Raw genomic sequence first — 24,820 nt, 5'->3', positions numbered from 1 at the left:
CTGAACCCACGGAGCTGGTCTGGCTGGGCCGGGAGCATCGGGGCCTGCGGGGGAGGGGGCTGCGGGGACAGCTGGCAGCCGGGCCCTCTGGCCCCAGCACCCGGGTCTGGCCACATTCCTGAGGCCCCGGGGGAGGGGCAGGGCCGGGGCCTCCTCCCTCACCTCTGGCCCGGGCAGCATGGGAAGGGCCACGGGGGAGGGGGCCCAGCTTGCCAGCCGCCCATTTGCCTTTTGTTCCTCACACGGGCCGGGCCTGCCCCGGGAGCTGCTGGGAGGCTTGGGGGGAGCCCAGCCCCCACCGGGACAGCGCTGGCCGGCGGGGAGGAAGGGGCCCCTTGTGAGGCACGTGGGGTCTGACCAGCCGTCGCTGCCCCTCCCTCCCCCCACCCCACTCTGGCCCTGGCGCCCACTGCCGCCCACGTGCTGACCGCCCTCCTTCCCCCCAGGTAACCAGGCTTCGATGCTCCGGCTGAGAGACCGCACCCTGCAGGCGGCCACCGCTCGCTCGCATGGTTTCTGAGCTCCAAGCTTTCGGTGAGCCGGGCCCCGGGGGGGGGGGGGGGGGGGGGGGAGGGGGCTGTTCCAGAGCCCCAGACGCCCGGTCGCCCATAAGCAGAGCTCCTGCCCCTTTCTGGAGCCCACTGAGCTATGGGGCCCCTCCTCCCGAGTGGGAAAGATTCAGTGCCTTTAGGTGCTTGAGAGCCCGGTTGGAGTATTTTTGTGGTTTGCCTTGGGGGCCCCTTAGGCCGGGGTTGTGGAGGTTTGTCGTTTGGGCATGAGGGGTGGGGCCTACCCTTTCCCCCTTAGCCCCATTCTCCCTTTTTCTTCTCCCAGGTCAAGAAAGTTGGCCTGGCTTTTCCCTGCCTACCCCGCTTGTCCTGCCCTTCCCAAAGGGGATGTGAGGTCCCCAACTTGAGCCGGGCCCCTTTTTCTTTCATTTTGTTGCCTGCCCTGTTCTCTGTGCCGTGAGGCCCCCGGGCTGTGGGCCTGGCCGCCTCCCAGCCCAGCCAAGGAACCACCCAGGCCCTGGCAACCCCTCTGGGAGGGGGGGGTGTCCAGGCCCAGGCTTGGCATGGGGGGGGAGCTCTTCTCTCCCATCTGACTTCCCTTACTCGCCCCCCCAGCAGCCCTGGCGGCTTCCAGAGCTGCGGGCCCTTGGGGGGGTGTTCCTGGGGGTGCTGCCCCTCTGAGGCCCCAGGGGCTGCTGGGGGGAATCTGAGAGAGGGTCCTCCACCCCCTGGGCTTGGGTGTCTCTGCGGGGCGTGTGACCCCCTCAGAAACCAGAGGTGTTGGTGCTTTTATAGCTTGATGCATCGATCAGTCTGTGCCCACAGGTCTGGCAGGGCTGGGCCTATGGCCGGGCAGCAGCCGCTTTTCCTAGAAAGGGCGAGAGGCTGCGGGGGCTTGGCAGAGACCTCCAGCCCCACAGGAGAGCGGGGGCGGGGCCCGGCCCAGCCTCATCATGGAGCCCTGAGGAGCTCGATATAGAGGGCAGGGGGTGGGGGTGGTTTGCAGACCCCCCCCAAGGCTGTATCAGGGCCCGGGGGGGGGCAGGGTCACCACCCCCTTTGTGGGGGGCGCCGTGTGAGCGAAGGGTTCCGGGTGGGGGTAGTATGTGGGAAGGGGCAGAGGAGAGCGGGGGTCTCTGAGGGCGGGGGGCTGACGGCGACCCTCGTCTCCCCCCGCAGGTCGTCGGCTGGCACTCGGGGCCCGCGGCCATGGAGCTGCCCAACCATTCCAAGCAGCTGCTGCTGCAGCTGAACCAGCAGCGGGCCAAGGGCTTCCTGTGTGACGTCATCATCGTGGTGGAGAACGCGCTCTTCCGGGCCCACAAGAACGTGCTGGCGGCCAGCAGCATGTACTTCAAGTCGCTCGTGCTGCACGACAACCTCATCCACCTGGACACGGACATGGTCAGCCCCACCGTCTTCCGCCAGGTGCTGGACTTCATCTACACGGGCAAGGTGCTGCCCGGCGAGCCGCCCGGCGAGCCCAACTTCGGCACGCTGCTCACGGCCGCCAGCTACCTGCAGCTCCCCGAGCTGGCCGCCCTCTGCCGCCGCAAGCTCAAGCGGGCGGGCAAGCCCTACGGCGCAGGCCGGGCCGGGGTCCCCGGGGCGGGCAGGCCGGCCCGCGGTCAGCGCCTGGCCGCAGCCTCGGTCATCCAGGCCCGCTACCCGCCGACCCCCGAGGCGCGCAAGGCCGCGCTCCCACCCAAGGAGCCTCCCCAGGCCAAGGGCTCCGACGACGAGCTGTTCCTGGGGGCCCCCGGGCAGGAGAACCCTCGCCCCCTGAGCCGGATGAGCTGCAAGAACGGTGGGGATGGGCCCGGCTGCGGGGGCTCCGGTGGGAACAGCGGCGGCAGCGAGCAAGAGCTGGGCCTGGACCTCTCCAAGAAGAGCCCCACCCTGCAGCCCCCGGCGCCTGGGACCCTTCTGGGCCCCGAGGACCTGGCCCAACTCAGCGACAGCCAGCACGGCTCCCCTGCGCCGGCCTCTGCCAACAGTGCCTCGTACCCGGAGCCCGGCGGGCCCCCCGAAGATCCCATGGAGGTGGAGGCAGCGGGTGCCCCCGAGGAGAACCACCTGGGGCTGCTGGAGGGCCCCACAGGCCAGCCCCGCAAGAGCCTCCGGCACCTGACCCGCAAGAAGGAGTGGGGCAAGGCCGAGGCCGTGGCCTGCGCCTCCTTCGAGCGCAAGGAGGCCGGAGACGAGGAGGAGCCGGAGGACGGGCTCCCCAACGGGGTCCTGGGGGCTGGCGGCGCGGGGCCCTACGGGGAACCGCCCTTCGCCTGCAAGGAGGAGATGGAGAACGGCAAGGAGCTCAGCGAGGAGAGCGGGCAGAGCGAGGCCGAGGGCGGGGGGACGGCCGGGGGGGCCGCGGGCGCCCCCAACTACGTCTACCGGCAGGAGGGCTTCGAGGCGGTGCCCTATGGGGACAACCTGTACGTCTGCATCCCCTGCGGCAAGGGCTTCCCCAGCTCGGAGCAGCTCAACGCCCACGTGGAGACCCACACAGAGGAGGAGCTCTTCATCAAGGAGGAGGCCGGCTACGGCGCCCCCGAGGAGGAGGCCGAGGACCTGTCGGCGCCCAGCCCGGCCTTCGCCTCCGAGCCGCGGCCCTTCAAGTGCTCGGGCTGCGACAAGAGCTACAAGGACCCGGCCACGCTGCGGCAGCACGAGAAGACGCACTGGCTGACGCGGCCCTTCCCCTGCAACATCTGCGGCAAGATGTTCACGCAGCGCGGCACCATGACGCGCCACATGCGCAGCCACCTGGGCCCCTCCTTCCTCAGGAGGTGGATGCCCACGCGCCAGTACCGCCCTGGAGACATGCGCCTCGGGCGGAAGCCCCACAAAAAGGGGGCGGGCCCCCAGCAGCGCAACCTCATCAGCCACCGCGATGCAAACCTCGCCTCCTAGATAAAGGGGGCGCCCGCCCCCCTCCCAAGCAACGGGGCGCCCCGCTTCCCCCGCGGCCCGCCCTCCTCCACCCCTGGGGCCCCATGCCTCCCCTCCTTGAGTTTGCTTCCCGCCCCTCGGCCCCTGGTCGTTTTTGTTGTTTTTCTCCGACCCCTGCCCGGTCTCCCTCCCTGCTGCCCCCGGGCCGGGCCTGAATGTAAGAGGGGCGGCTGGGCCCCCCTCCCGGCCCCCCTCGAGGCCCGAGACTTCCTGGCCCAGAGGTGCCGGCCTGGGGGTGGTTCCAGGGGGCGGCGGGGGCGGGGCCGCGTCCCAGGTACTTTGTGTTTCGTGGCTGCGTGAGTGGGTGCGTGAGTGCGCGTGGCGTGCGTGGACGGCTGGGTCACTTCTTTCCTCACTGAACACGGAGTCCATCTGAGACTTCCAGTTTTTTTTCTACCTCTTAATTCACGAGAACAATAAGTCGGTGAGCTCTGAGCCCCTGGCCCGGAGGAGGGGCCCGCGCGTGCTGAGCGCGTCTCAGGGAGCCGGGGGGCGCATCCAGCGGGCGCCGCTCCCCCCGCCCCCCAGCAGCGGGGCCTTTCTCCGGCGGGCCTGTGTGGGTGCGAGCGTGCTGAGGGCAGTTTGGGTGGGCAGAGGGGGGTGCTGGGGGGGGTGGAGGAGAGGGCTCCTTCCGGGCCCCCCTTTCCCCTGCACATCTGGACTAGAACGGGGCCCAGAACAACTGGGCGGGCAGGACTCGGGCGGCCGATCCAAACCAAAGCGTCTCCTCACCTTCCCAGGCTGGGGACGAGACCTCTGGGGCCAGGGGGGACCGGGTGGCCCCTCCCCGCCCTCCCGGGCTCTTTCATTTGTCTGTTGTGTTTTATAACTTCTTCTTTTGTAAGTTCAGTTTTGTAAGTTCAGACCAAAAAGTCCTCGAGTCTCTGCCCCCTCCTCCCTTTGGAGAAGGAACCTTGAGCTGAGCCTGAGCCCGCGCTCGGGGAGGGAGGGGGTCCTCTCTCCCGCCCCCCCTCCGGCGGCCCCTCCTTCAGCACTTACCCAAGCACCCGACACAAAGTCTGTACCGCAGCGGGGGCCTCCTCCCCCCTCCCGGCCCGGCCCGGGCGCTCACCGGACGCAGAGGAGCGGGGGCGGGCGGCCGAGCCCCCAACTTCAGGGACGGGGAGCCCGCGCCCCCGACACTCAATGACATTTGTACGACCTAGTATTGTATCCAACCTTAGTGTTGTATCGGGACATTTTCTGTATTTTAAATGAGAAGACAGAACACTAGTTTCATATTTAAGATTTTACGGGTGGGGGTGGGGGGCGGTCACTTTTCTGTTTGTTTTGTACCTTCATGTCACGTGCGTGTGAGAGAGAGAGTGAGCGCGTGTGCGCCTGCGAGTGCGTGCGGCCCGGGGGAGCCCGGGGGGACCGGGCGAGAGCAGGGGGAGGGGCGGGAGGGGCTCCCCACGGTCTTCGGAGAAACAGGAAGCGGGCGAGCAGGCGGCGGGCTCTGGGGGGGAGAAGCTCACACCCAAAATCATAAAACTATTTTGTAAACCAAAGCACATGTAACTGAGTCCGGAACCTCGCGGGGCTCCCGAGAACCCTAATATAGTGACCTCATTGTTTACATAAACTCTTACAGTTTCAGACCTCAGCAGAAGGAAGGACCAGTCCCGAGGCATCCAGTGTGTCCACTCCGGCCCCGGCCCCGGCCCCGGGGATTTGCCTTACGCTCCCAGCGGCCCCGGGAGCCCTGCCCGCCGGGCACCAAAGAGCCCCGCCCGAGCCGGCCGTGGCCCGGGCCCCCAGTGGAGCGCCAGCGGGAGGGGCCGCGGCAGGGCGGGGCCCCCCGGGCCAAAGAGCGGAGCTTGTGCGGGCGGCCTGGCCCTTCTCCAAGATGGTGCAGACACTCTTTGACAGTGTTCCTTTTGTATCAATCTGTACGTGCAGTGATGAATGTATTTATTCCTCAGCCTCGGGCACGCCACTGCCCGGTGCCCGCCCTGCGCCCGCCGGCCGGATCGCAAACAAAGACCACGCGGGGCACGCCCCTCGCCCGGACCCGTCACACAGCGGCCGCTTGCAGCGCGGAGGGAGCCGGGCCCGGCGTGTCCGTCCGTCCGTCACACACACATCCACACACATCCACACGCGCGCGCGCTGGGCGCGGGCTGTGTCAGCAATAAGGTTCCTGAGCAGGGCCCCCTCCGGGCGGCCAAAGACGGGGCAGTGGCGGGGCGCTCTTTGCCCCCCCCCGGCCCGGGGGTCTCCAGCTTCCCCAAATCATGTGCTGAGGGCAGGAATTTTGAGGCTGAACGTTCCGGCTCCTGATCCGGGGGGGCGGGGGCCGAGCCTCGAGCCCACATTCCGCGGAGGGGGGCGGGGAGAAGAGATCGGGAATGGCAGCGGGCCCCCCCTCCGGCCCCCTCCCCGCCCGCGCCCCCGTTTCCAGCAGGAGCCCCCCTTCTCCCAGCCTCACTATTTATTGCTGTAATTTATTGACCTCAGAAATGCTGCATCAGGACCTCGGGGGCAGGAGGATTCTCCAGGGCTCTCCCCACAGAGACGCTCGGTGGGGCCCCAGGGGGCCAGGTGCTGAGGGGAACCTCCCATGTCCGTCCCTGCCCGCCCGTGGCGGGGCCCCCGGGGCCCCGGCCCGGGCGCCGACCCATTTCGCAAATACCTCGTCTGGGGGGTGGGGGGTGGGGGGGTTAGCTGTTATTTAAGTAAAACTGGAAGAGGGATCTCACACTTCCTGGGAGGGAGCGGCGGGCTCCTGGGACTGCACTCCCTGCCCGCCACTGTCCGCGGCGACACTCTCGACCCGTCTCCCTCCAGAAATTCAGGTCGGGGCCACAGGCCGTGGCCCCCCGAGCGTCGAGAGAAACTCGAGCGTCTGATCTCCGTTCAGAAGCGTGCAGTCTTAATGTACAGTGACGAGAAACTGCTATTTTATGACCTTTTCATTAAAAGCTTGGTTCAAAACAGCCCCGTGTCCTTCACTGCCCCTTCTGGGGCTAGCGCCCGCCAGGGTCTCCGGCCTTTCTCGCCCAGGGCCCAGCCTGCTGGAGCCAACCCCCAGTGGGCCTCCATTCCCCTCACACCTTCCGAGTCCTTTCTCAGGCTGGTTTCTGCCAGAAAAACGGGACCCCCTCGGGCACGGCCCTGAGTTAGGTCTTGTGACCCCCTGTCATGGAGGAGGGAGAACCCATCCGCTTGTCTTGGGCCATCCCTGTGAGAGGGTCCATGCAGCTTTTGGGAGGGGACCCAGGCCTCCTCACACGGGCCACAATGGGGCCCCTGAGATGGGGTCTCCATAAAGGAGTCTATATGTGGGAGGACCCTACTGCGTGTCCCCTCTGAGACTGTCCTTGTGGAGGAGTTTCCTTTGCCCTCATTCTGGGCCCTCCAGGAGCTTTGACTACTGTGCTCTGCCCTGAGGCACCCGTTGGGAAGGGCGCAACCATCTTCCCCCCCCCCCCCCCTCCACTTACCCATAGCCAATTGTAGACAACCTGAGCCCCCAGGAGTGCGGCTGGGCTTGGGGAAGGGGGGCCTTGGGAGGAACGAGAAGGATCCCGACAGGTGTCCCCGTGGGAGGGGGGACATTCTGGTCCCAGGAACAGCTGAAGCGGGGAGGGGGAGGGGGAAGGGGGTGGTGAAAGCCCCGGTTATCTGGGAAACCGGTGGGAGGGGGTTGGGTTTTGCAGCTCCCTCAGACCCAGCTCTGGCTTTTAGCCAAAAGACCCTGAGATCTCAGCAACTTCAAAGACTGAAGCACCCCCAGCTTTTCGATAATTGTGGTTTTCCTGACAAAACCTCAGTTTGTCCTTTTGCAAGGTCTACTCAACGCCTTGGTTCTGCCCTTTGGGACCCTTCTCCCCGACTGTGCCCCCAGTTCTTCCCAAGCACCCTCTGTTGGCCTCCGGTCATCCTCGGCATGAGCGCTGGCTCCGGGCCTTCCCCCAGTGGCCAGACCTGGCCCGGCCCCCACAAACCCGGGAAGGATTCGCGTTCATCCCCAGACATGGCCCACGCTGGTTTGTGTCCATCATTGCTCCCCCGACGGAGACCCCCCCCCCCCCACATCCCCAAGTTCCTATGTGGCAGATTGGGAAAGCGGATTCCTCGAGCAAGTGCCACAAGCAGGATCCTCCCAGTGTGAAATACCCATGAGGCATCGGGCAAGTCCCAGCCTCTCTGGGCCTGCCTTCCCCGGGGCTCCCTGGGACCGGCCCCGGGCGCTTTCATCCGGTCTCGGCTGTGAGATCGGGAGCAGCCGGGGCTGGGGGAGGGAGCACTCCTGCAGAACAGAGGCCAGAAGTCTGGGCGCTGGGGCACCGGGGCCGAGCCAGATGTCGCTGTGGGCACCAGGCCCTGGCACATGGACACCAATGGGCTCGACTGGCCCTCGTGTACTCGGCAAACGGCCCCACTGTGTGCCACGTGCTGCTCTTAGTCACATTTCCATCTGGTTGGTGTTTGATGCGCGAGTCTTGTGTCACTGATGCCTGGGGCATGGCTTGCTGTGTGCCCAGGGCCTTCTGGGCCTTTTATCAGGTGCTGAGCCCGGGAACATGGCTACCTGTGTCCAGGGCCTGCTGAGCCTTTGGTCGGGGGGCGGGGGCCGGCTCGCTGTGTCCAGGGCCTGCTGGGCCTTTGGTCGGGGGGCAGGGGCTGGCTCCATGTGTCCAAGGTTGGCCGGGTCAGGGAGCACGGCTACCTGTGCCTCCTCTTTCCCGCCCTGGGCCCTGCAGAAGCGGCCTGCCCGAGAGCCGAGGGGCTTCGCCAGGAGGGCCGGGTCTAAAGCTGGAGCCGGCGGCGGGAGCGCGGGGTGCTGGGAAGTGGAGCCGGTCAGGGAGGGGAGTCCCCGGGAAAGGGATGGCCTGAGCTGCCTCCTCCGGCCGGGAGGGGGAGCTCTGGAGTCAGGCCCTCCATTAGGCGCCCCCTGGGTGCCGGGGCCCTGCCCGGGCGGGGCCCTGCCATTGTGATGCCCCATGACCTGCGGGCTGAGGGCTTGGCCGGGGCCAGGCTGGGCCGGTGCAGCAGGAGGGGGCTCTGGCCAGCGGAGCCATGGCGGAGGCCGAGGAGATCCTGCTGCAGCTGCAGAAGGACAACAGGGACGGGCGGCTGCGGAAGCAGGAGCTGGAGGAGCTCATGAGGATCCTGGAGACCGAGAGCGACAGCCTCGTCCTGACCCTGAGGAGCCTCAGGGAGCGCGAGCGCAGGTGGGGCCCCTGGCAGGGGGGGGAGAGGCTGGGGGGGGCTGGAGGTCGCTCCCCTCCGGAGGCCGGGAGGGCCCTTGAGAGAACCTGGGGTTCTGGGGAAACTGAGGCCGGGGCTGCTGTTGCTTTGTGAAACTTGGGGGCTCCCTCCCCAGCGGTTCTAGAAACAGCAGGTGCCCCGAGCCCCGGAAGCTCCGAAGCCTGGGGAAGGGGGTTCAAGGGAAACTTTGAACAGGCGCCAGAAAGAGACTTGGGAGAGGATTTACTGAGAGTTTATTAAGCACTAGCTGCATACTTGGCCCTGGGCAAGGGAGGGGTCCGGGCCTCCCTCAGCCCCTTAGTGATGCCCTCGGGCTCTAGTCTGTGCCAGGCCCGGGGGATTTGATGTAAAGCAGAAATATTAGGTCACTTTAGGAAATCCGCCTCTGTCAAGCGCCTACTGTATACCGGGCGCTAGTGCCGGGCTACGCGAAGAGACAAGCCCCCCACGGGGGGCCGCGGGCAAAGGGCGGAGGGAAAGTCAGCGGCTGGGGGAGGCAGGAGAGGAGGGGCAGGCCGGCACTTTGGGGAGATGGGGGGCGGGGGCACTGGAGAGGACGGCGCGAGCCGGCTCGGACGCAGGGTTCCGGGCATCGGGCCCCGAGGCCGTGGCGAGAGTGGAGGTCGCACAGTCGCTTTCGGGGGGGAGCCACGGGCTGGGGCGGGGAGGACCCCGCGCGGGTCCCGGGGAGAAAGAGGGGGAGCGCTGGAGCTCCCCGGCGTGGGGCGGGGTCGGGAGGAAGAGAACCTTCTCTTGGAGCCTGCTGGAGGGCGGCAGAGAAACTGAGCCCCAAAGGGCCGTCTGAGGTCCTCGGGGGCGGGGGGGGCAGGGCGGAGCTCTGAGGGTCCCAGTCCTGCCCCTCCCCCCTTCGGGGGTCACCGGCGCTGGCGAGCACCTGGAGCAGAACAGCCCCCCCGCCCCCCAGCCCCGGATGCTGTTGGTCCGGGCCAAGCTTAGCGCGCGGGGGCTGGTCCCTCAGCCTGGCGCCCGCCTCCCGAGGCCGCGCTAACCACCGCGCCCCCCGGGGCGCAGGCGGGCCGAGAAGAGGGGCGCGCGGTTCTTGGGGAGCCCGAGCCCCCTCCCTGGGCGCCCCCCAAGCTGCCATCATCTCTAGGCGAGAATCCCAGCAGCGGGAGCCCCCCCGCCCGGGGACAAGGGGCGCCTCGCGGCGCTAAGCACCCTGCTGCCCGGCCTGCCCAAGCCCGGGGCCGGGACCCCGCCGGGGCTCAGAGGCTCAGGGTGCGCGTCCCACCGGCCCGGAGCTGCGGGGAGGGAGCCCCTCTCCCCCCGCCCGCAGCCCCGGCCCGCGGCGGTGACCCCGACCCAGCAGGCCCGGGGGGTGGGGGTGGGGGGAGGCCACGCGGGCCGAGTACCGGGCGCTCCCACGGGTCACCGCCGGCACAGGCTGAGGAGGGGGCTGGGGAGGGAGCGGGGGAGGGGAGGGAGGGGGGCCGGGGGAGGGGAGAAAGGAAGGAACAGGAGAGGGGGAAGAGGAGGGGGAGAGAGCCAGAGGAGGACGAGGACGAGGGCCCGAGCTCTCCTCTGGCTCCCTAGGCTCGGTATTCAGGAGGCGCTCCCTAGCTCCCAGGCGCATTGAACGACGGGGAGGAAACGGGCGCCGGGGGACCGCTCGGTCCGGGCCCAGCCCCCTCCCGCGGGGCTGCCCGGACCCAGCAGAGGGGCTCGGGAGCCCTCGGAGCGGAGGCGGCCTCCAGCCTCCCCCGGAGCTTCTTCCCGGGCCCCTCACGTGCCTTCCTCCCGCAGCCTCCAGCGGAGGCTGAACCAGGCAGCCGGGGCCCTGCGCGGGGAGGCCGAGGAGGTGGTCAAGAGCCGAGCGGCCCATACCCTGGAGCTCATCGCCGACGCTGCGGAGCAGAAGCTGATCTTGGTGAGGGCGGCAGTGGGGGGGAGCGGGGGGGACGGAGGGGGGCCGGGCCGGGGGGGGGCGGGGAGGCAGAGTGGGGGCCGGGCCGGGGGGCGGGACTTGAATCCGGACCCCGGCCCTGCCTCCTCTTCAGGAGAGGAACAACCAGCTGCTTCAAGAAGAATGGGAAGAACTTTCCAGCCAGGTACGGGGTCCGGGGGCCCGGGGAAGCTGGCGGGGAGCCCCGCGGGGCCGGGGGGCGGGGCCAGCGCCTTCCTCCCGTGCCTCGGGCGCAGGCTTCCCTCCTGTCAAAGGAAGGTGGGCGAGGGGGGGCTGGGGAGGCAGGGGCTGCACCGAGCGACCTCTGGGGGCCCTTCGAGCTCTCGCTGGGAGCCGCCCCTCTCTGCCTCAGTTTCCCCAGCTGTAAATGGCCGAGGCCACGATCTGGTCCCCGGGCCTCCCCCAGAACGACGGGAGAGGCCGGGCCCCCCACCCCCCAAGTTTCCCCCTCCCGCTTTTTACAAGGGAGAGAGGGGGGGCAACGGGCGGCTGCAGGAGCTGCTGGGGGGTGGGCCAGGGGAGGGGCGGAGGGCAGGGAGGGGGGTCGGGGAGGGAGGAGGAGGGGGGGGGGAGGAGGGGAGGGGCAGGGACCCTGGAGGGGGGCCGGGGAGGGGAGGGGGCCCCGGGCGCCGGCAGGCGGGGAAGGGGGTGACCCGGCCCTCCTCCTGTGCACAGAAACAGCTCGAGCTCATGGAGTCCAGGTCCGCCCTGCAGGCTGAGGGCATCCAGAAGGTGAGGGGGGGGGGGTGAGTGCGGGCGCGCGTCTCGGGCCGCCGGGTCTGGGGGGGGCGGGGCGCCCCAGCTTAGCCCCCTCCTCGCTCCTGCTCCACAGGGCATCATGCAGAAGGAGGAGGCGTGGTCCAGCTTCCAGGAGCAGAGCGGGGTCCTCCAGGTGCGAGGATTCCCTCCCCCAGCTCCCAGCCTCCGTGCTCCCCAGTCCCTGTGCTCCCCAGCCCCCCAGCTCCCAGCCTCCGTGCTCCCCAGCCCCCGAGCTCCGCCCGAGTCCCCGCCCCCACCCGCTGCACCCGGGAGCCCTTGTCCACAGTCTCCCCCTCCCCCCCCAGGAGCTCCAGACCAAGGTGATGGAGGTGGCTTCCGTGCTGGACACGCCTCGAGAAGGGATGGAGCTGTAAGTCCCGAGCCCGGAGGGGGGGCCCGCGGCAGGGGGCTAAGCCAAGGGGGGGAGGGGGAGGTTGTGGGGGGGCCGGGAGTGGGGGGGCGGGGCCTCGGCTTCTCACCCCTGCCCTGTTCTCGGCAGGAAGGCCGGCCAGGTGTCCCCCACGGCCAAAACCCCCGGCTCGCTCATGGAGGAGGTGGCCGAAGCCAACTTCGTGAGCGGGGAGGGAGGGAGGCTGGGGGCGGGGACTGCGGAGGCCAGAGGCTGGTGGGGGCGGGGCTGGGGAGGACGGGGGAGGCCTGCGGGCCTTGGTGGGCCCTGCCTTACAGAGGCCTGTAGGAAGGGGCCAGGCCTCCCCCGCCCCCAGCTCCGGGCGCCCCCAAGCCCGCCTCCTTTTTTGGCGGAAAACAGGGCGAACAGTCCGGCATTCGGCTCAGGTTGGGCTGGGGCCAGGGACGCCCCCTCCCCCCCGACCCCCCCCGCCCCCCTGTCCCCCCCCACCGGCCTGGCCCCCCCCCCCCCTCAGCCGCCCTGTGCCCCCCAGGCTGCTGGTCGGGGGCGGCTCCCCGCCTGGGCCTGGGCCCCCCCCAGAAATTCCCCAAGGGCTCCCGGGAGGGCCCCTGTCCCGGGGCATTCCGGTCGAACCCCTTTCCCCTCTAGTGAGACCCCCTTTGAAGGTCCGGGGCCCGTGGCCCTTCCCGCCCGGCCCCCTGCCCAGCTGTCCCCCAGGCCCCTTCCCTCCCCGGGCCCCTTGTTTTCCCCTTCTCTCCAGTCCTCGACGCCTCCCACTCCCCGGCTCTGCAGGGACGGGGTGAAATCTCCCCGGGCCCAGGGGTTGTGTATATCCTGGATTGATCATGGATTAATGGATCTGGGCTCAGATTGGAGGTGTGTGCGAGCCTACGTGTGCGCCCGTGCGTCCCTGCCCCGGCGCCGGCCACAGGTCCCCGGGCAGCGCAGCAGGTGCCCGGGGGCGGCCCGCGGAGCCGAACCCGTCGGTGCCATTGGGGAGGGCCGGGCTCCCGGCAGCGCAGGAGGGCCCCTGGGTCTTGTGGCCAAACTCCTTTGGCCCCGAACCCTTCGGTGCGACTGAGGTGCCCCCGCCTCCTGTGCCCGGGGACGGCCCGCGGGGGCCCCGCAGCTGATTGTGCCCGGCCGTGGTCAGGTCGGGACAGATTTCAGACACAGGTTTCTGGGGATCCGGGCCGAGGAGCCCCGTGGGAGCCAGGGCGGTCCCTCCTGGGCCGGGGCGGGTCTCCGTGATGCCGGACCGATGCTGGGCGCTTGGCCCCCGATCACGGGACCCCAGCCCCGCTCCAACAGGAGGGGGGGGAGGCCCCAAGCTCCCCTCAACAACAGGGTTCTTGAAAGCACTTTCCATGCTGGGCGCCAGCCACGGGCCCCATTGGGCGTCTCCGAGAACCTTCCATTTCCCTGGAGCGCCCGACATATGCCCAACACCAAATAAAGGGCTGTCATTTTGGTGGGAGGGTGGAGATGGGGATCGGGTGGTGGTGGAGCCCAGTGCCGAAGCACAGCAGAAGAGGCAGCACTGAAGGGGGACAGCACTGGACCCCCGCTGCCAGTCTCGGGACGAGATGGAGTGTGTCATCTGAGAGGAGCAGGGAGGCAAATTTGGCCCCCGCCTCCGTTCAAGCATTAAAAATAAAAAACCCCAAAACTCTCACATACTTAGACAGTGAAGCAAAAAGACAATTCTCATGTTGGCCACGGAAGAACAGCCAACATCTACCTGATGCTTTAAGGTCTGGGTGAGAAATGGATGGGGGATCCTATAGTTTCCACAGTTATGAAAATTAAATTGGAAAAATAAAATTTAAATCAGTGAAATTCCAAGAGGACATAAGAATAGTGGAAGTTTTAGATTTGAATGGGAGCCGTCTGGATGTGGCCCTCTTCCCCTCCGGTGATCTTCCCCCCAAAGGATGTAAGAATATAAGCTCCTGTGGAGCAGGGACTGGCTTTGGTCATCAGGGGTGGTGGTCTTAGATTTGAAAAGGGACCCTCTGGATTTAACCGACTTTATCTTCCCCCATAAGAATGTAAGCTCCGCAGGGTCAGGGGCCGGCTATGTAATGAAGAGATTCACACTCTGCAATATCCAATTAATGGAGTCAGGGGAGGGACTTGTGCTTCAGGATAGGACATACAATCTTGCCTTCGTGTTTTCATAAGTGTGACAAACGTGAGCACCCATTCTTGCAAGAACGGAAAATAAACCTTTCCCGCATTCATCAGGGAGTCAGTGGCGTTCCTGGTAAGTAAGACAGGTTTCTTTTAGAAGGGGGCTCGTCCGGGATCCAGACGACATGAGTTGGGGGCAGCTCCTGTTGAGGCACCAGAAGAACATTGATTTCAATGTTCTTGTGGATCAGCTCCGATGTCCCCCACTCAAGACTGTTCGAGATCCTAGGACCACATTGATGAATCCAGGAGACAGGAAGGGAAACAAGAGTAGGGTCAGGGACTGGCTATGCAATGAATGAGGGGTAGAGATTCACATTCTAACTTCTGTAACATCACATTAATGGGGAATCGGGGAGGGACTTGCACTTCAAGAGAGGAAAGAAAATACTGTCTTTGTGTTTTCCAAAGTCTACTAACCTAGGCATCCATTCTTGCAAGAATGTAAAATAAAAAAATCGCATCATCAGTCGAGTTCTTTGTTTCTAACAGTTTGCAAAGCACTTTATACATTGGGCATGTCTCATTCTGCACAACTCGCCCTCAGCCTGCCCAGTCCATCCCCTCTCTATCAGCAGATGGGTCACTGGCTCTCTGGATTTATGATTGGTCACTGTTTGGATCGGTTCTTAAGGCTGTCAAGGGCATTTTTTCCTTCTTCACACCATTGTATACATGCTTGAATTCATTCATTACTCTGCCCAGTTTCTCCTCCCCCTCTTAATCAGAAGAGGTTGATGGGGAAGGCTGGTTCTTAGGTTTGAGGTAATCTACTGTTTTCCTATTCTCTTTCCTTTATGCAAAGCCCAATTTATTATTTTTTTCTTTTTAAATACCTCTTCACATTTGATCCTTTATTGTTAGAATTTGTTTTGCTCAGGAAGAATCCCTCTTAATCTGCACCCTCCTCCCCAATTTCTCCCCTATCCTTCCCTGCTGAATAAACTTATTTCTGCTGCTAACTGTGCACATGCATGTCTCTCCGCTGACCAGTTCAAATGCAAGTGAGGTTCATGTGTCACTCTCCCTCTGCATCCCCTCTTTATAGATGTCTACTTGTGCTCTTTTATTACATAAGTTCTCACATTTCTTTCCCAGCTCTACCCCCACAGGAACTATTTCTTTTTCCATCCCATTTCTTCTAAGATGATCAAAACTCTCTGCTCCTCTGTCTTATCTGACTTCTGTGACTTGTAATGATATGGGATTTAGAGGGGAAATGCTTTATTTTCCCACTGTAGAACAACACTCTGATCACTTGTGTTTTACCTTTCTTTGACAGCTGGACTAGTACTTCAAAGTTTCTATACAGCTATGTCCTTTTCATCAGGAATGCTGGGAAGTTCTCAAATCCATTTCCTCCCTATGGCATAATAGTTTTTCTGGGTTATTTTTAGCTGCAAGTTCACATCCTTTACCTTCTAGAATGTATTCCAAGTTCTTGGCTCATTAATAGTGATGGCTGCTAAATCATGTGTCTTCCTGACGTGGTTTCCCAGTACCTGAATTCTTCCTCGTTGTGGGCAATTTTGTTTTCTTCAACCTAGAACCTCAAGATTTTGGCTATATTATTTGAGGTTATTTTGGATTTGCTTTCAGTAGATATTTCTACTGTATCTTTGGCTCTAAGAGATTTGGGTAATTTTATGGGTTTTTTTTTGGGGGGGTATAAGGGTTTTTCAGATTGTCTGATGAATCTTCAATGCTCTCGGTCTGTATTCTCGATCACTTGTCTTTGATGTGAAATGCCTTCTGTTTTCTTCATGTCCCATTCCCCCATCCTCTGACTTTAATATTATCTCATGCAGTCGTTATTTTCTGTTTGTTCTGTTATAACCTTCAATTTGTTGTTTGTTTTGTATCTCTTGTGTCAAGCTGTCAATTCCCCTTCCAATCCAATTTCTTCCACAATTCTTTTCCTATTTTTTTCTCTAATTGGTCCCATTTAACTTATTCAGAAAATTAATTTTAAATTCTTAAAAAAAAATCCTGAACTCTGGCTTCATCCCTTCCAGGAATTCTAGTTGAATTTGGGCCCGAAGTGAGTTTTCCTTCGATATTTTAGATGTCTTGATAGAGTGACTTCTCTTTTTGGTTTATGTTTTGTGCTTTCCTGCCACCATCATGATCGGATTCTTCTTTTTTGGGGTGGGGAGGAGGGCCAGTAGTCAGGTTTCAGCCACGCAGCAGATGTTTCCTGCCCTCTGTACTCCTCAAACACAGCCTAGGAGCCGAGTCAGATTCTTGCCTACGAAGGCCCCCTCTGGCTCGGGGCTCTTCGTCCTCCCTGGATCTGTGACCCTACATTGGGTGAGAGGCACAAGCTGGCACCTGTGCGAGGTGAGGGCCCCTCTAGGACTTCGTGTGGGTGTGCAGAACGTAGCTTGGGCTGATCCAAAGGTGAATGGGGATGGATCTCTGCAAGCAGGACAGCCACTGGTTTTCCCCTCTGGTGTAGGTCGTCACTCCCGTCACACACCTGTCTTCACGCCATGCTGAAAGACAAGGCAGGAACTCCCCCCTCCCCCCACCCAGTAGATACTGCCATTGTCCATGTGTACAGTGATAGGGGTCTGTACCAGGGTGGGGGATGGTGCCAGAGGAGAGGAGGAGGTCACATAGGGAAGAGATGTTGTAAAGGTAAAATGAACAAGAGAAACTGCATAAGTAGAACCAACAGACCTTGGTATGAGCTTGGATGTGGGTGTGAAAGACACAGAAGTGGAGACACTGAGACGAGAGAGAGAGACAGAGAAGTAGCAAGACACAGACAAGAGAGACAAAGCAGCAAGAGACACTGAGACAGGGAGAGACAAGAGACAAGAGAGAGAGAGACAAGAGGAATCCAGAATGTCTCCTGGCTTGGGAGCCCTAACAGTAACAGGGAAGTTAGGAAAAGCAAAAATGTCATCTCTGAACAGGGTTTGAAATTTTATTAATGGGAAAATTGGCCAAGGGACCATCTAACCATCGATTGGGAAGCATCTGGAAGATGAAATGGTGACCCCAAAGTCAGTGATGTTTCATTGCTTGTTTGATGTTCTCGGAACTGACGCCGAGTGAAGGGAGCGGAACCAGGAGATAGATCACCGTGCACAGCAACGAGATTACGTGACGGTCAACAGGGCGAACTCGGCTCTTCTCAACGAGGTGATTCAAGGCAGTTCCAATAGACTTGGCTGGGCCATCCGTATGCACAGAGAACTATGGAGCTGGAATATGGTTTTGTGCTTTCTTTTTCATGCTTTTTTCCCCTTTTGGTCCAATTTTTCTTGTTCAATATAACAAATCTGGAAGTTTGTTTAAAAGAACTGCACAAGGGGCAGCTAGGTAGTACAGCGGATAGAGCACCGGCCCTGAAGTCAGGAGGACCGGAGTTCAAATCTGGTCTCAGACACTTAACACTTCCTAGCTGTGTGACCCTGGGCAAGTCACTTAACCCCAATTTTCTCAGCAAAAAAAAGAAATAAAAGAAGAGCCCATATTTAGCCTCCGTCGGATTGCTCACCAGCTTGGGAAGGAGAGAAGTTGGGAACACAGTTTTATAAAGCTGAGTGCTGCACACGATCGCTTCACGGATATGGCAAAATAAAATACTGTTGAAAATTAAAAGCAGTCTGTGAAAGAAGCCATTTCTCAAGCATCTGCTGTGTACAAGGCTAAGTGCTGGATCTGGGGGGGGGGGGGGGGGGGGGGGGGGGGGGGGGGGGGGGGGAGGGGAAGATGAGAAGGGGACAGACAGTTCCTGCCCTTAAGTCTAAGTGGGAAGACACAAATAAGCTGCATTCTGGGTAAATGGGAAATGACTGAGGGGGAGTCCAAGAGTTGCCGACAGGAGGTTTCCACAGAAGGCGGGTCCATAGTTGGAGGGGAGGAGGGACCCTTCCAGGGATGACGGGCCAAGTCGAGAGGAGGGAGATCTTGCTTGTGGACCAGCCAGAGGCCAGTGTCAACAGGCGGGGTGGAGGTGGGGATGGGGACAGGGGGTTCCGAAGGGCTCTGAAGGCCGTTTTGCACTTGCTCCCGGAGGGGAGAGGGAGCCACAGTGATATATGGAGGTTTCAGAGCTTCTTTGTGGAGGTCATTTCTGGCCCTGAAGTGCCTGACCAAAGAACATGGGCCAGTGATGGGATGGGAATTCATCTTCCCAGGCTCATGGGCCCGCCTTGGCCTCCGCCAGGGTCCCAGGAGCGGCCGCCAGAGAAAGCGCAGGCTCACACAAACCCGGTGCTATTTTGGTCCTTTTATTCTTTTGGGTAGATTAAATAAATCTTTCATAGAGTGATTTTTATTTTACACACAGAAGGAAAAATACATTCTCCTTGTACCTATGACATAATGGAACGTGGCGGCAGGGCCCATGCACGGGACCGGGCTGCCCCGGGATGATTATCTTCCACCTCTGAGGATCCCCACAGGATTGCCCCGGGTCCCACCCCTGACCCCTTTCCCGGGATGCTCCCTGCCCGCATCCCCCTCAGATCCGCCACCGGGCGTGGGGGCACCCGTGACCCCCTCAGGGAGCCCGGCCGAAGAGGACTCATCTACTGATTGCGCTAAGGTGGGGGAGCTGGTGAGCCGCAGGGAGCTCTGGGGCGCGCCCCCCCCGCACGCACCCACGCACACACAAGCATGCACACCCCCGCTGCCTGCCCCCCCACAGACCAGAGCCGGAGCCGGGTACGATTGCACAGTGCGCGAGACAAGACTGGAAGCAGCGTTGTTGCCCCTGAAACCCCCTGCCCGCGGGGGGCCTCAATATGGGATGTCGTTCTGATAGTACTGGATCATGTCGTAGGTCCGGCTCCTGCGGGGAACGGACGGAGGGGGTTAGACTCAGATGGAAAGTCTCAGGGACCCTGAGATCGGTGCGGTCACAGGCTGCGGGGAGGAGGGAGGGAGCAGAGGGGGGAGCGAAGGCGGGAGCAGAGGGGAGAGAAGGAAGAGAGCAGGGGAGGAAGGAGGGACAGAGTGCTCCACCAGGAAGGGGCCAACAGGGCAGTGGCCATCCGCCCAAAGTTTCACTAGGCCAAAGGAGGAGGAGGGCCTGGGGTAGACATGCTGGCCAACCTCCTGCACTCTCATCACTGGCTGACCTCCTGCACCCTCACAGCTGGATGACCTCCTACATTCACTGCTGGATAACCTCCTGCACTCTCATTGCTGGATGACCTTCTACACTCCCACCGCTGGATGACCTCCTACACCCTCACAGCTGGCTGACTTCCTGCACTCTCACCGCTGGATGACCTGCACCCTCACAGCTGGCTGACCTCCTGCACTCTCACCGCTGGATGAACTCCAGCACCACAGGACGTGGTCTTTGACCCTCCCTGGACATGCCTCCTCCCTGTTCCTCCTCCATGACTCCCCGTCTCCCATCTCTGTACTTCTGTCCTGGGCCCCATCCCTAATCCCTAGGACATGCTTCTCCTTCTTCTCCACTTCTCAAGAGTCCCCCAGACGTGGTTCAGCATTGAGCCGGTTCCCCAGGAGCTCCGTTGGAGCGTCTCCGGCTGGTGGTCCAGAATCTGGGGGCCGGGGTGAGTCTGAGGGAGTGGGTGCAGGACGGGATTCGGCCAGAGAGGGGACGAAGGTCAGACAGTGTGACCCACAGCCTGAGTCCTAAGGAGCAGGGGCCGGGGCCCAGTGCCAGGGGGGCTCCGGTTCCAAGGCTAAGCTGCTGAGCTCCGTCCGGGCAGAGACGCCCCCCCCCCCCCCCCCAGACGATCCGACCGGGCTCTCGAGCCTCGACGTGTCCAGAATTCGGTTGGGCAGCATCAAGGGTGTGCAGGGCAATGGGCTGGACTTCGGAGGGCTGAGGATGTGGCCCTCCCTCAGACAGTCTCGGACCCCTGTGGGGCTTGGCCTTCCCCAGCCTCGCGCACGCCGCCCAATGCCAGAGAGCCGGCGCCCTGGCCTCGCGCTCTCTGTGCGGCTGCTCCCGGCCCCGCTGAGAACGGCTCTGGTCTCTCCTTCCCCGTCCCTTCTCCCTCCTGGCCGCAGGCGGCTTCTGGCAGGGACCCGACAGAGAGGCCTCGGGGCCGGAGGCGGGACTGGCCGTTCTGGGAGGACCCCGGCTTCCTGGGCACCTCGAGGGCTGGCCTGGGGGTCCCAGAGAGCCCCGAGCTCTGGGGGGCCGAGGATGAGCCAGAGCAGGAGCAGGGCCGAGATGTCAGGGTCAGGGGAGGGAGCCCTTAGGCTGTCTCTGTCTGGAAGGCCGCCCCCTTGTGCCAAGCGCAGGACGCAGACGGATGGGCAGGAGTTGGGGGGGGGGGAAGGAGGGGGCGGGGACTGACCTGTTGCTGAGGAAGCAGTTCTGAATGACCTTCAGGATGAAGTTGGCCGCCTCCCGTTCAGTCATGTTCGGGCTGAACCTGTGCCTGCAGGGAGACACACGGAGATGGGCCCCAAGAAGCCCCGGGACAGTGGTCGCCCTCTGGGGAGCCTGTGCCGGGCTGCTGCCACGGGGGCTTCTCAGGGAAGACCAGGGGGCGATCCTGACGAGGGGTTCTCACAAAGGGACCCCTGGGCCAGGCCCCGTCCCTGGCACTGCCCCCGGCCCACGACCTCCGTGTTCCGGGGCCACTCTGGGTCGCAGCCCTGCCCGCAGGCCGAGGGGCCGAGCACAGCAGGTCCCGTCGGGGGTCACCGCCCCGAGCGTTCTGCCTCCGAAGCCCCGGCTGGAAGCCTCCCTCCTGAGAACCCCCGCGCCCCCAAAGGCGGCCGAGAAGCCCCCCGGGTGCTGGCTACAGAGGGACAAGGGCCTCCCCAGGAGGAAGCCACAGCCAACAGCCCGAGTGTGGGAGGGGCCGAAGCCGCGCCAGGACTCACTTCAGCAGCTTGATTGTCTGTCCTCGGAAGCAGGGCAGCCCGGTGTCCAGCATCAGGGTGACCAGGGAGACCACGGCGTCCATGTAGGGCCTGAGGGCAGAGCAGGGGGTCCGGCAGGGCACCCAAAGCCTCCCCCTCCTTCCCCGCTGGGAGGGGCCCGGGGTCGCCACATGACCATTGGCTGCCCTCGGGGGGGACGGGCCCTGCATCCCCGCCATGCCCGGGGTGGGGGGGGCCGGGGTACACCCGGAGGCCCTCACCTGACCGCCAGGTAGCCCCGGACACACATCTCCATGAACCACTTGAATGGGGTGGCCTCCATCTTGCCGCCCATGATCATCACCATCTCGTCCGTCAGCTTGATGTCCGGCTCCCAGCCCAGATTGCCCCCGGGGGAGCTCTCGAACATAAAGCCAAAGTCTGTGGGACCGAGAGGGGAGCCCCCGGTGAGGGAGGTTGGAGCCGAGGACGCGGGAGCCGGCGCCCCCCGGGGCCTCCCCCTCCCGGCAGGCAGCGCAGCGGCCGGGAGTGGGAGGCCTCTGTCCCAGTGGGGGAGCCTGGCCTGCCTCGGTTTCTCCAACTGTAAAATGGGGATAAGACAAGCGCCACCTCCCGGGGCGGCTGTGAGGACCGATGAGGCACAATGGGGCACAAGCAAGTCACGGATGCTTTGCCTCAAGCCCTCGTCCACAGCCCCTCCCACGAGGGCGTTATCGCGCCCATTTTACAGAGGAGGACAATGAGGACCGTGGTCGGTCTCCAAGAACTCGCCAGCCCCCCTCCCCTCCCGGAGGCCCCCGGCTGACCGATGTGGATGATGTGGCCCTTCTTGTCCAGCATGATGTTGCCATTGTGCCGGTCTTTGATCTGCAGCAGGAACAGGAGGAGGCTGTAAGCGGCCATGCTGCGGATGAAGTTGTAGCGAGCCTGTGCGGGAAAAGGGCGCATGGTCACGGGGGTGGCCCCCAGGCCCTCCCAGAATCCCCTGCGGCAGCAGCTGTCACTGGACCAAGCGGGGTCTGCTTCTGGCTCCTTCGGCACCCGCCCTGAGCCCTGAGCCCAGAGCCCGGGTTAGCCCTCTCCTGCCTAGAGGAGGAGCTGGGACCCTTGGTGCTGCTCCCAGGAGCCCCCCTTGCCACCGCCCAGAGGCGCTTATTCCGCTGCTCCCTGAGTGGGCGCTCGGGCCAGTCTCACTTTTTCACAATCACAAATAAGGCTGCCGCAAGAACGCTGAACAGCGAGGTGCTACAGCGCGTCCAAAAGACCCAAGTTCAAATCTGAGCCCATCAGATGTTCTGCGCGCCCCAGACTTTACGTCTACAAGAGGGAATCACCTCAGCACCTTTCTCCTTGGATGGGGGTGGGCTCGGTGCACACAGTAGGTCCCTCCTGGGTCACCGCCCTGTGGGGGGGGGGGGCAGCTTGGACAACCTCAGTGAGTGGGAACCTGACTCAGGGGATGCTGCCTGGCTACTACGGGCAGGAGAGAATGGCACCCGTGCGATGCGTAAGAGGGCGAGAAAAGTAGGCATGTGGCACAATCTCCCAAGGCCAGAGTGAGACCCGGCCACACTCAAGGCAGAGCCCCGAGCGCCGCAGGGACGCTGGTCTTGCTCCGGCCACTGAGGGCCGAGGACTGGAGCTGCTCAGCTCTAGGAAAAGCCAGAAAGTACAGCCCCAACGGGGCCCCGTGCACCTACGTGCTAACGCAGGACATCTGACGGGAATGGGACCACCAGGAAGTTGGACCTTGGGGTACAACTGGAAGCCGTTCTGGCGGATAAACTGTTGGAGCCAGCAAACCCGAGCTGGCAGAGACCTGCCTTTCCCTCTCCAGCAGAGCCCCTTGGGCCGGAGCTCTCCCCCCGGGCCACCCTTTCACTGAGCTACACCAGCCCCTGCGCCGCCCCTGACCCAGGAGGGACCCAGGAGTGCCTCGAGCACCTGGCAGTTCTTCTCTCCCCCCCTGCCCGAGGAGGAAGGGGCTGCCATGATTCCCATTTTATAGACACAAAGTCTGGGGCAACTACCCGTGGACAGATGGCTGACAGAAATCAGACGGAGCCTTTCTGCACTTTGCCGCCTGGAGACGCTCTCGACTGCTCAGGCCAGAGCTGGAGCTTATTGCAAAATTCAGACCAAAAACGAAAAAAATCGGCAAAACCACCCGGCTGCCGGAGTGTGGCCTAAATAACACTCCTCGTGAACACGAAGGAGAGGCAAAGACAGACCGAAGGGATGAGATCTGGGCGACCGAGGGCCCGGAGAGCTCCTGACTGAGCATCGCAACACGGGACAGGAGGCAGCGGCACCTGCTAAACACCCCAAAGCAAAAGAAGAGCGTGAAAGCCAGAGGGCTCCAATGAGGAAAGAAGGAAAAGGAAAGGGAAAGGGCCGGCCAAGGCACAAATCCACAGGAAAGCAAGGGAGGGAAGCTTCTCTTAAACGAGCAACACAAAGAGAAAAATGGGTATGAGAAGAGACAAAAATGGTGGGGACTTCACAGGGGCAGAAGGGATTGGCCGAGCTGCCAGGGATACACAAGAGAACCACCCGAGAACGTTCTCCACGTCACCGGGATACGGCACATGGATGTGGAGCCAGAAATTCTGGAGAAGGACACAAAGGGGCCCTTTGGGAGCCCTGTTAACAAGATGGAACTCCCGCTGAGCCATGGATGAATATGTACATAATAAGCAATATATAGTATATGAGATTGTGTGTAATCTTATGTTTATGATATATAGTAATTTGTAATATTTATGCATCATAATAATTATGTATTATATAAATTGTATATCATAAAAATTACCCATATAAATAAATATATAATGAAATAAAAATAATACAGAAATATATAAATAATGTGTTTTTGAAGTGCTGTACTCAAGAGAGTACAACTGAGAGAACGCAGCAGGGGCCACTGGACTAAAAAAAATCCATTTAGGGCCCGGTATTAAAGAAGGGGAAGGTCAAGGGACATTGCAGGTACTGAACTGAGCAAGCTTATACTTTGGCTTCGGCAAACGCGGCCTGAGAATTACCACGAGGGCAGGCTGGTTTTCAGAGACTAAATTGCCGATACTCTCTGGGTCATGGAGTTCCAGAAAAGACACGTGCCTCTGCTTCTTTGGCTCCACTAAAGCCTCTGACTGGGTTGCAACAAAATGTGACGAGTGCTCAGAGATGGGAGGAGCAGATCATCTTATTTGGCTCCTGAGGAAAACGTGTGGGGACCAAGAAGCCACAGTCAGAACGGAACAGAACATCTGAATGGTTCAGAATGGAAAAGGAGTAAAACGAGGTGGTGCGTTCTCGCCGTATTGGGCTCATATGCAGAGTCGATCGTGCATAATGTCAGGCCGAATGAATGAAAGGTCAGAAATAAGACCGCTGGGAGGCATCTCAACCATCGCGGATGGAGGCAGAGAGTGAAGAGGCGGGAAGAACCCTCCGGAGATGGGGGAAGAGGAGGGCGTAAAGGCCCGCTGGAAGTGGCAATTGTTCCCACTGCTTCCTGGGAAATGGAAGCAGGATCAGCCTGAAAGCCCTTGGGCTCATAAGATACCACAGACTGCGAGCGCTGCCCTGAAACTAAACGGTGTCGGCTCCTTGGAAGGAAAGCTAGGGCCAAGGGGTCAGCATGCGCAGAGCCGGCACCCTCCAGGGTCCGGGCGGTCCAGGCTGCTCCTGCAGCGAGGTACAAGCGTGCTGCGCACCACAAGGCAGACGCTTTCCAATCAGCTGCTTGAGAAGAATCCTGAGAGAAGCCCGGACCCAAGAGCCAATTGGTCAAGGTTTATGGAAGTTAATTTGGACCATTCACCGGAAGGTCAAATACTACAGCTGGAATATTTTGGCCACGGGAAGAAGAAGTGACTCACTGGAGAAGCCCCGACGTCGGGAGAGATCAAAGGCCAAAGGAGAAGAAGGGGCAAACAAAGGAGGAGAGGGAGTCAGGGAAGCGACGGACACGAGCTCGGACGGACAGAGACAGTGCAGGACGGAAGGGCCTGGCCGCTGTGGTCCAGGGCATCCCAGTTAAAGGCCTGAACCCCTTGT

At 62.2% G+C, this 24,820-nt stretch overlaps 3 protein-coding genes across 5 annotated transcripts in view; 2 read left to right on the top strand and 1 right to left on the bottom strand.

Annotated features, from left to right (window-relative positions):
* The first annotated feature begins 468 nt into the window (after positions 1 to 468).
* HIC2 (HIC ZBTB transcriptional repressor 2) lies at positions 469 to 3,422 on the top strand. Its single transcript, XM_031949073.1, has 2 exons — positions 469 to 534; positions 1,689 to 3,422. Exon 2 carries the CDS (start codon positions 1,719 to 1,721, stop codon positions 3,420 to 3,422), a length of 1,704 nt encoding a protein of 567 aa, XP_031804933.1. The 5' UTR covers positions 469 to 534; positions 1,689 to 1,718.
* Positions 3,423 to 8,413: 4,991 nt separating this feature from the next.
* On the top strand, positions 8,414 to 12,379 carry TMEM191C (transmembrane protein 191C). The gene is made up of 8 exons (XM_031949068.1): positions 8,414 to 8,641; positions 10,443 to 10,566; positions 10,697 to 10,754; positions 11,219 to 11,334; positions 11,435 to 11,494; positions 11,667 to 11,731; positions 11,861 to 11,982; positions 12,246 to 12,379. Exons 1-8 carry the CDS (start codon positions 8,487 to 8,489, stop codon positions 12,377 to 12,379), a joined length of 834 nt encoding a protein of 277 aa, XP_031804928.1. The 5' UTR covers positions 8,414 to 8,486.
* A 5,773-nt stretch (positions 12,380 to 18,152) lies between these two features.
* PI4KA (phosphatidylinositol 4-kinase alpha) overlaps positions 18,153 to 24,820 on the bottom strand; it is a 79,214-nt gene continuing 72,546 nt past the window's right edge. For all 3 annotated transcript variants that reach the window (XM_031949036.1, XM_031949037.1, XM_031949038.1), the window contains 5 exons: positions 21,565 to 21,685; positions 21,019 to 21,178; positions 20,759 to 20,848; positions 20,224 to 20,307; positions 18,153 to 18,731 (listed from right to left, as the gene is read on the bottom strand). In XM_031949036.1, coding sequence (XP_031804896.1) covers positions 18,680 to 18,731; positions 20,224 to 20,307; positions 20,759 to 20,848; positions 21,019 to 21,178; positions 21,565 to 21,685 — 507 coding nt within the window. In that variant the 3' untranslated portion in view covers positions 18,153 to 18,679. The remainder of the gene's footprint in view (positions 18,732 to 20,223; positions 20,308 to 20,758; positions 20,849 to 21,018; positions 21,179 to 21,564; positions 21,686 to 24,820) is intronic.

The sequence above is a fragment of the Sarcophilus harrisii genome, chromosome 1 (genome assembly GCF_902635505.1).
Source record: "Sarcophilus harrisii chromosome 1, mSarHar1.11, whole genome shotgun sequence".
Taxonomy (NCBI): domain Eukaryota; kingdom Metazoa; phylum Chordata; class Mammalia; order Dasyuromorphia; family Dasyuridae; genus Sarcophilus; species Sarcophilus harrisii.
Note: the sequence above shows the minus strand (reverse complement) of the source record. Positions and strands in the feature narration are given on the sequence as shown.

Bases quoted from the DNA above. Each gene is read 5' to 3' on its own strand.
- TMEM191C (XM_031949068.1), top strand. From the start codon at position 8,487: ATGGCGGAGGCCGAGGAGATCCTGCTGCAGCTGCAGAAGGACAACAGG. The intron at 10,755-11,218 runs GTCCGGGGGCCC...CGGGGAGGGGAG, and splicing joins ACTTTCCAGCCAGGTACGGG to GGGGCCCCGGGCGCCGGCAG. The intron at 11,732-11,860 runs GTAAGTCCCGAG...TGTTCTCGGCAG, and splicing joins CCTCGAGAAGGGATGGAGCT to GAAGGCCGGCCAGGTGTCCC.
- HIC2 (XM_031949073.1), top strand. From the start codon at position 1,719: ATGGAGCTGCCCAACCATTCCAAGCAGCTGCTGCTGCAGCTGAACCAG.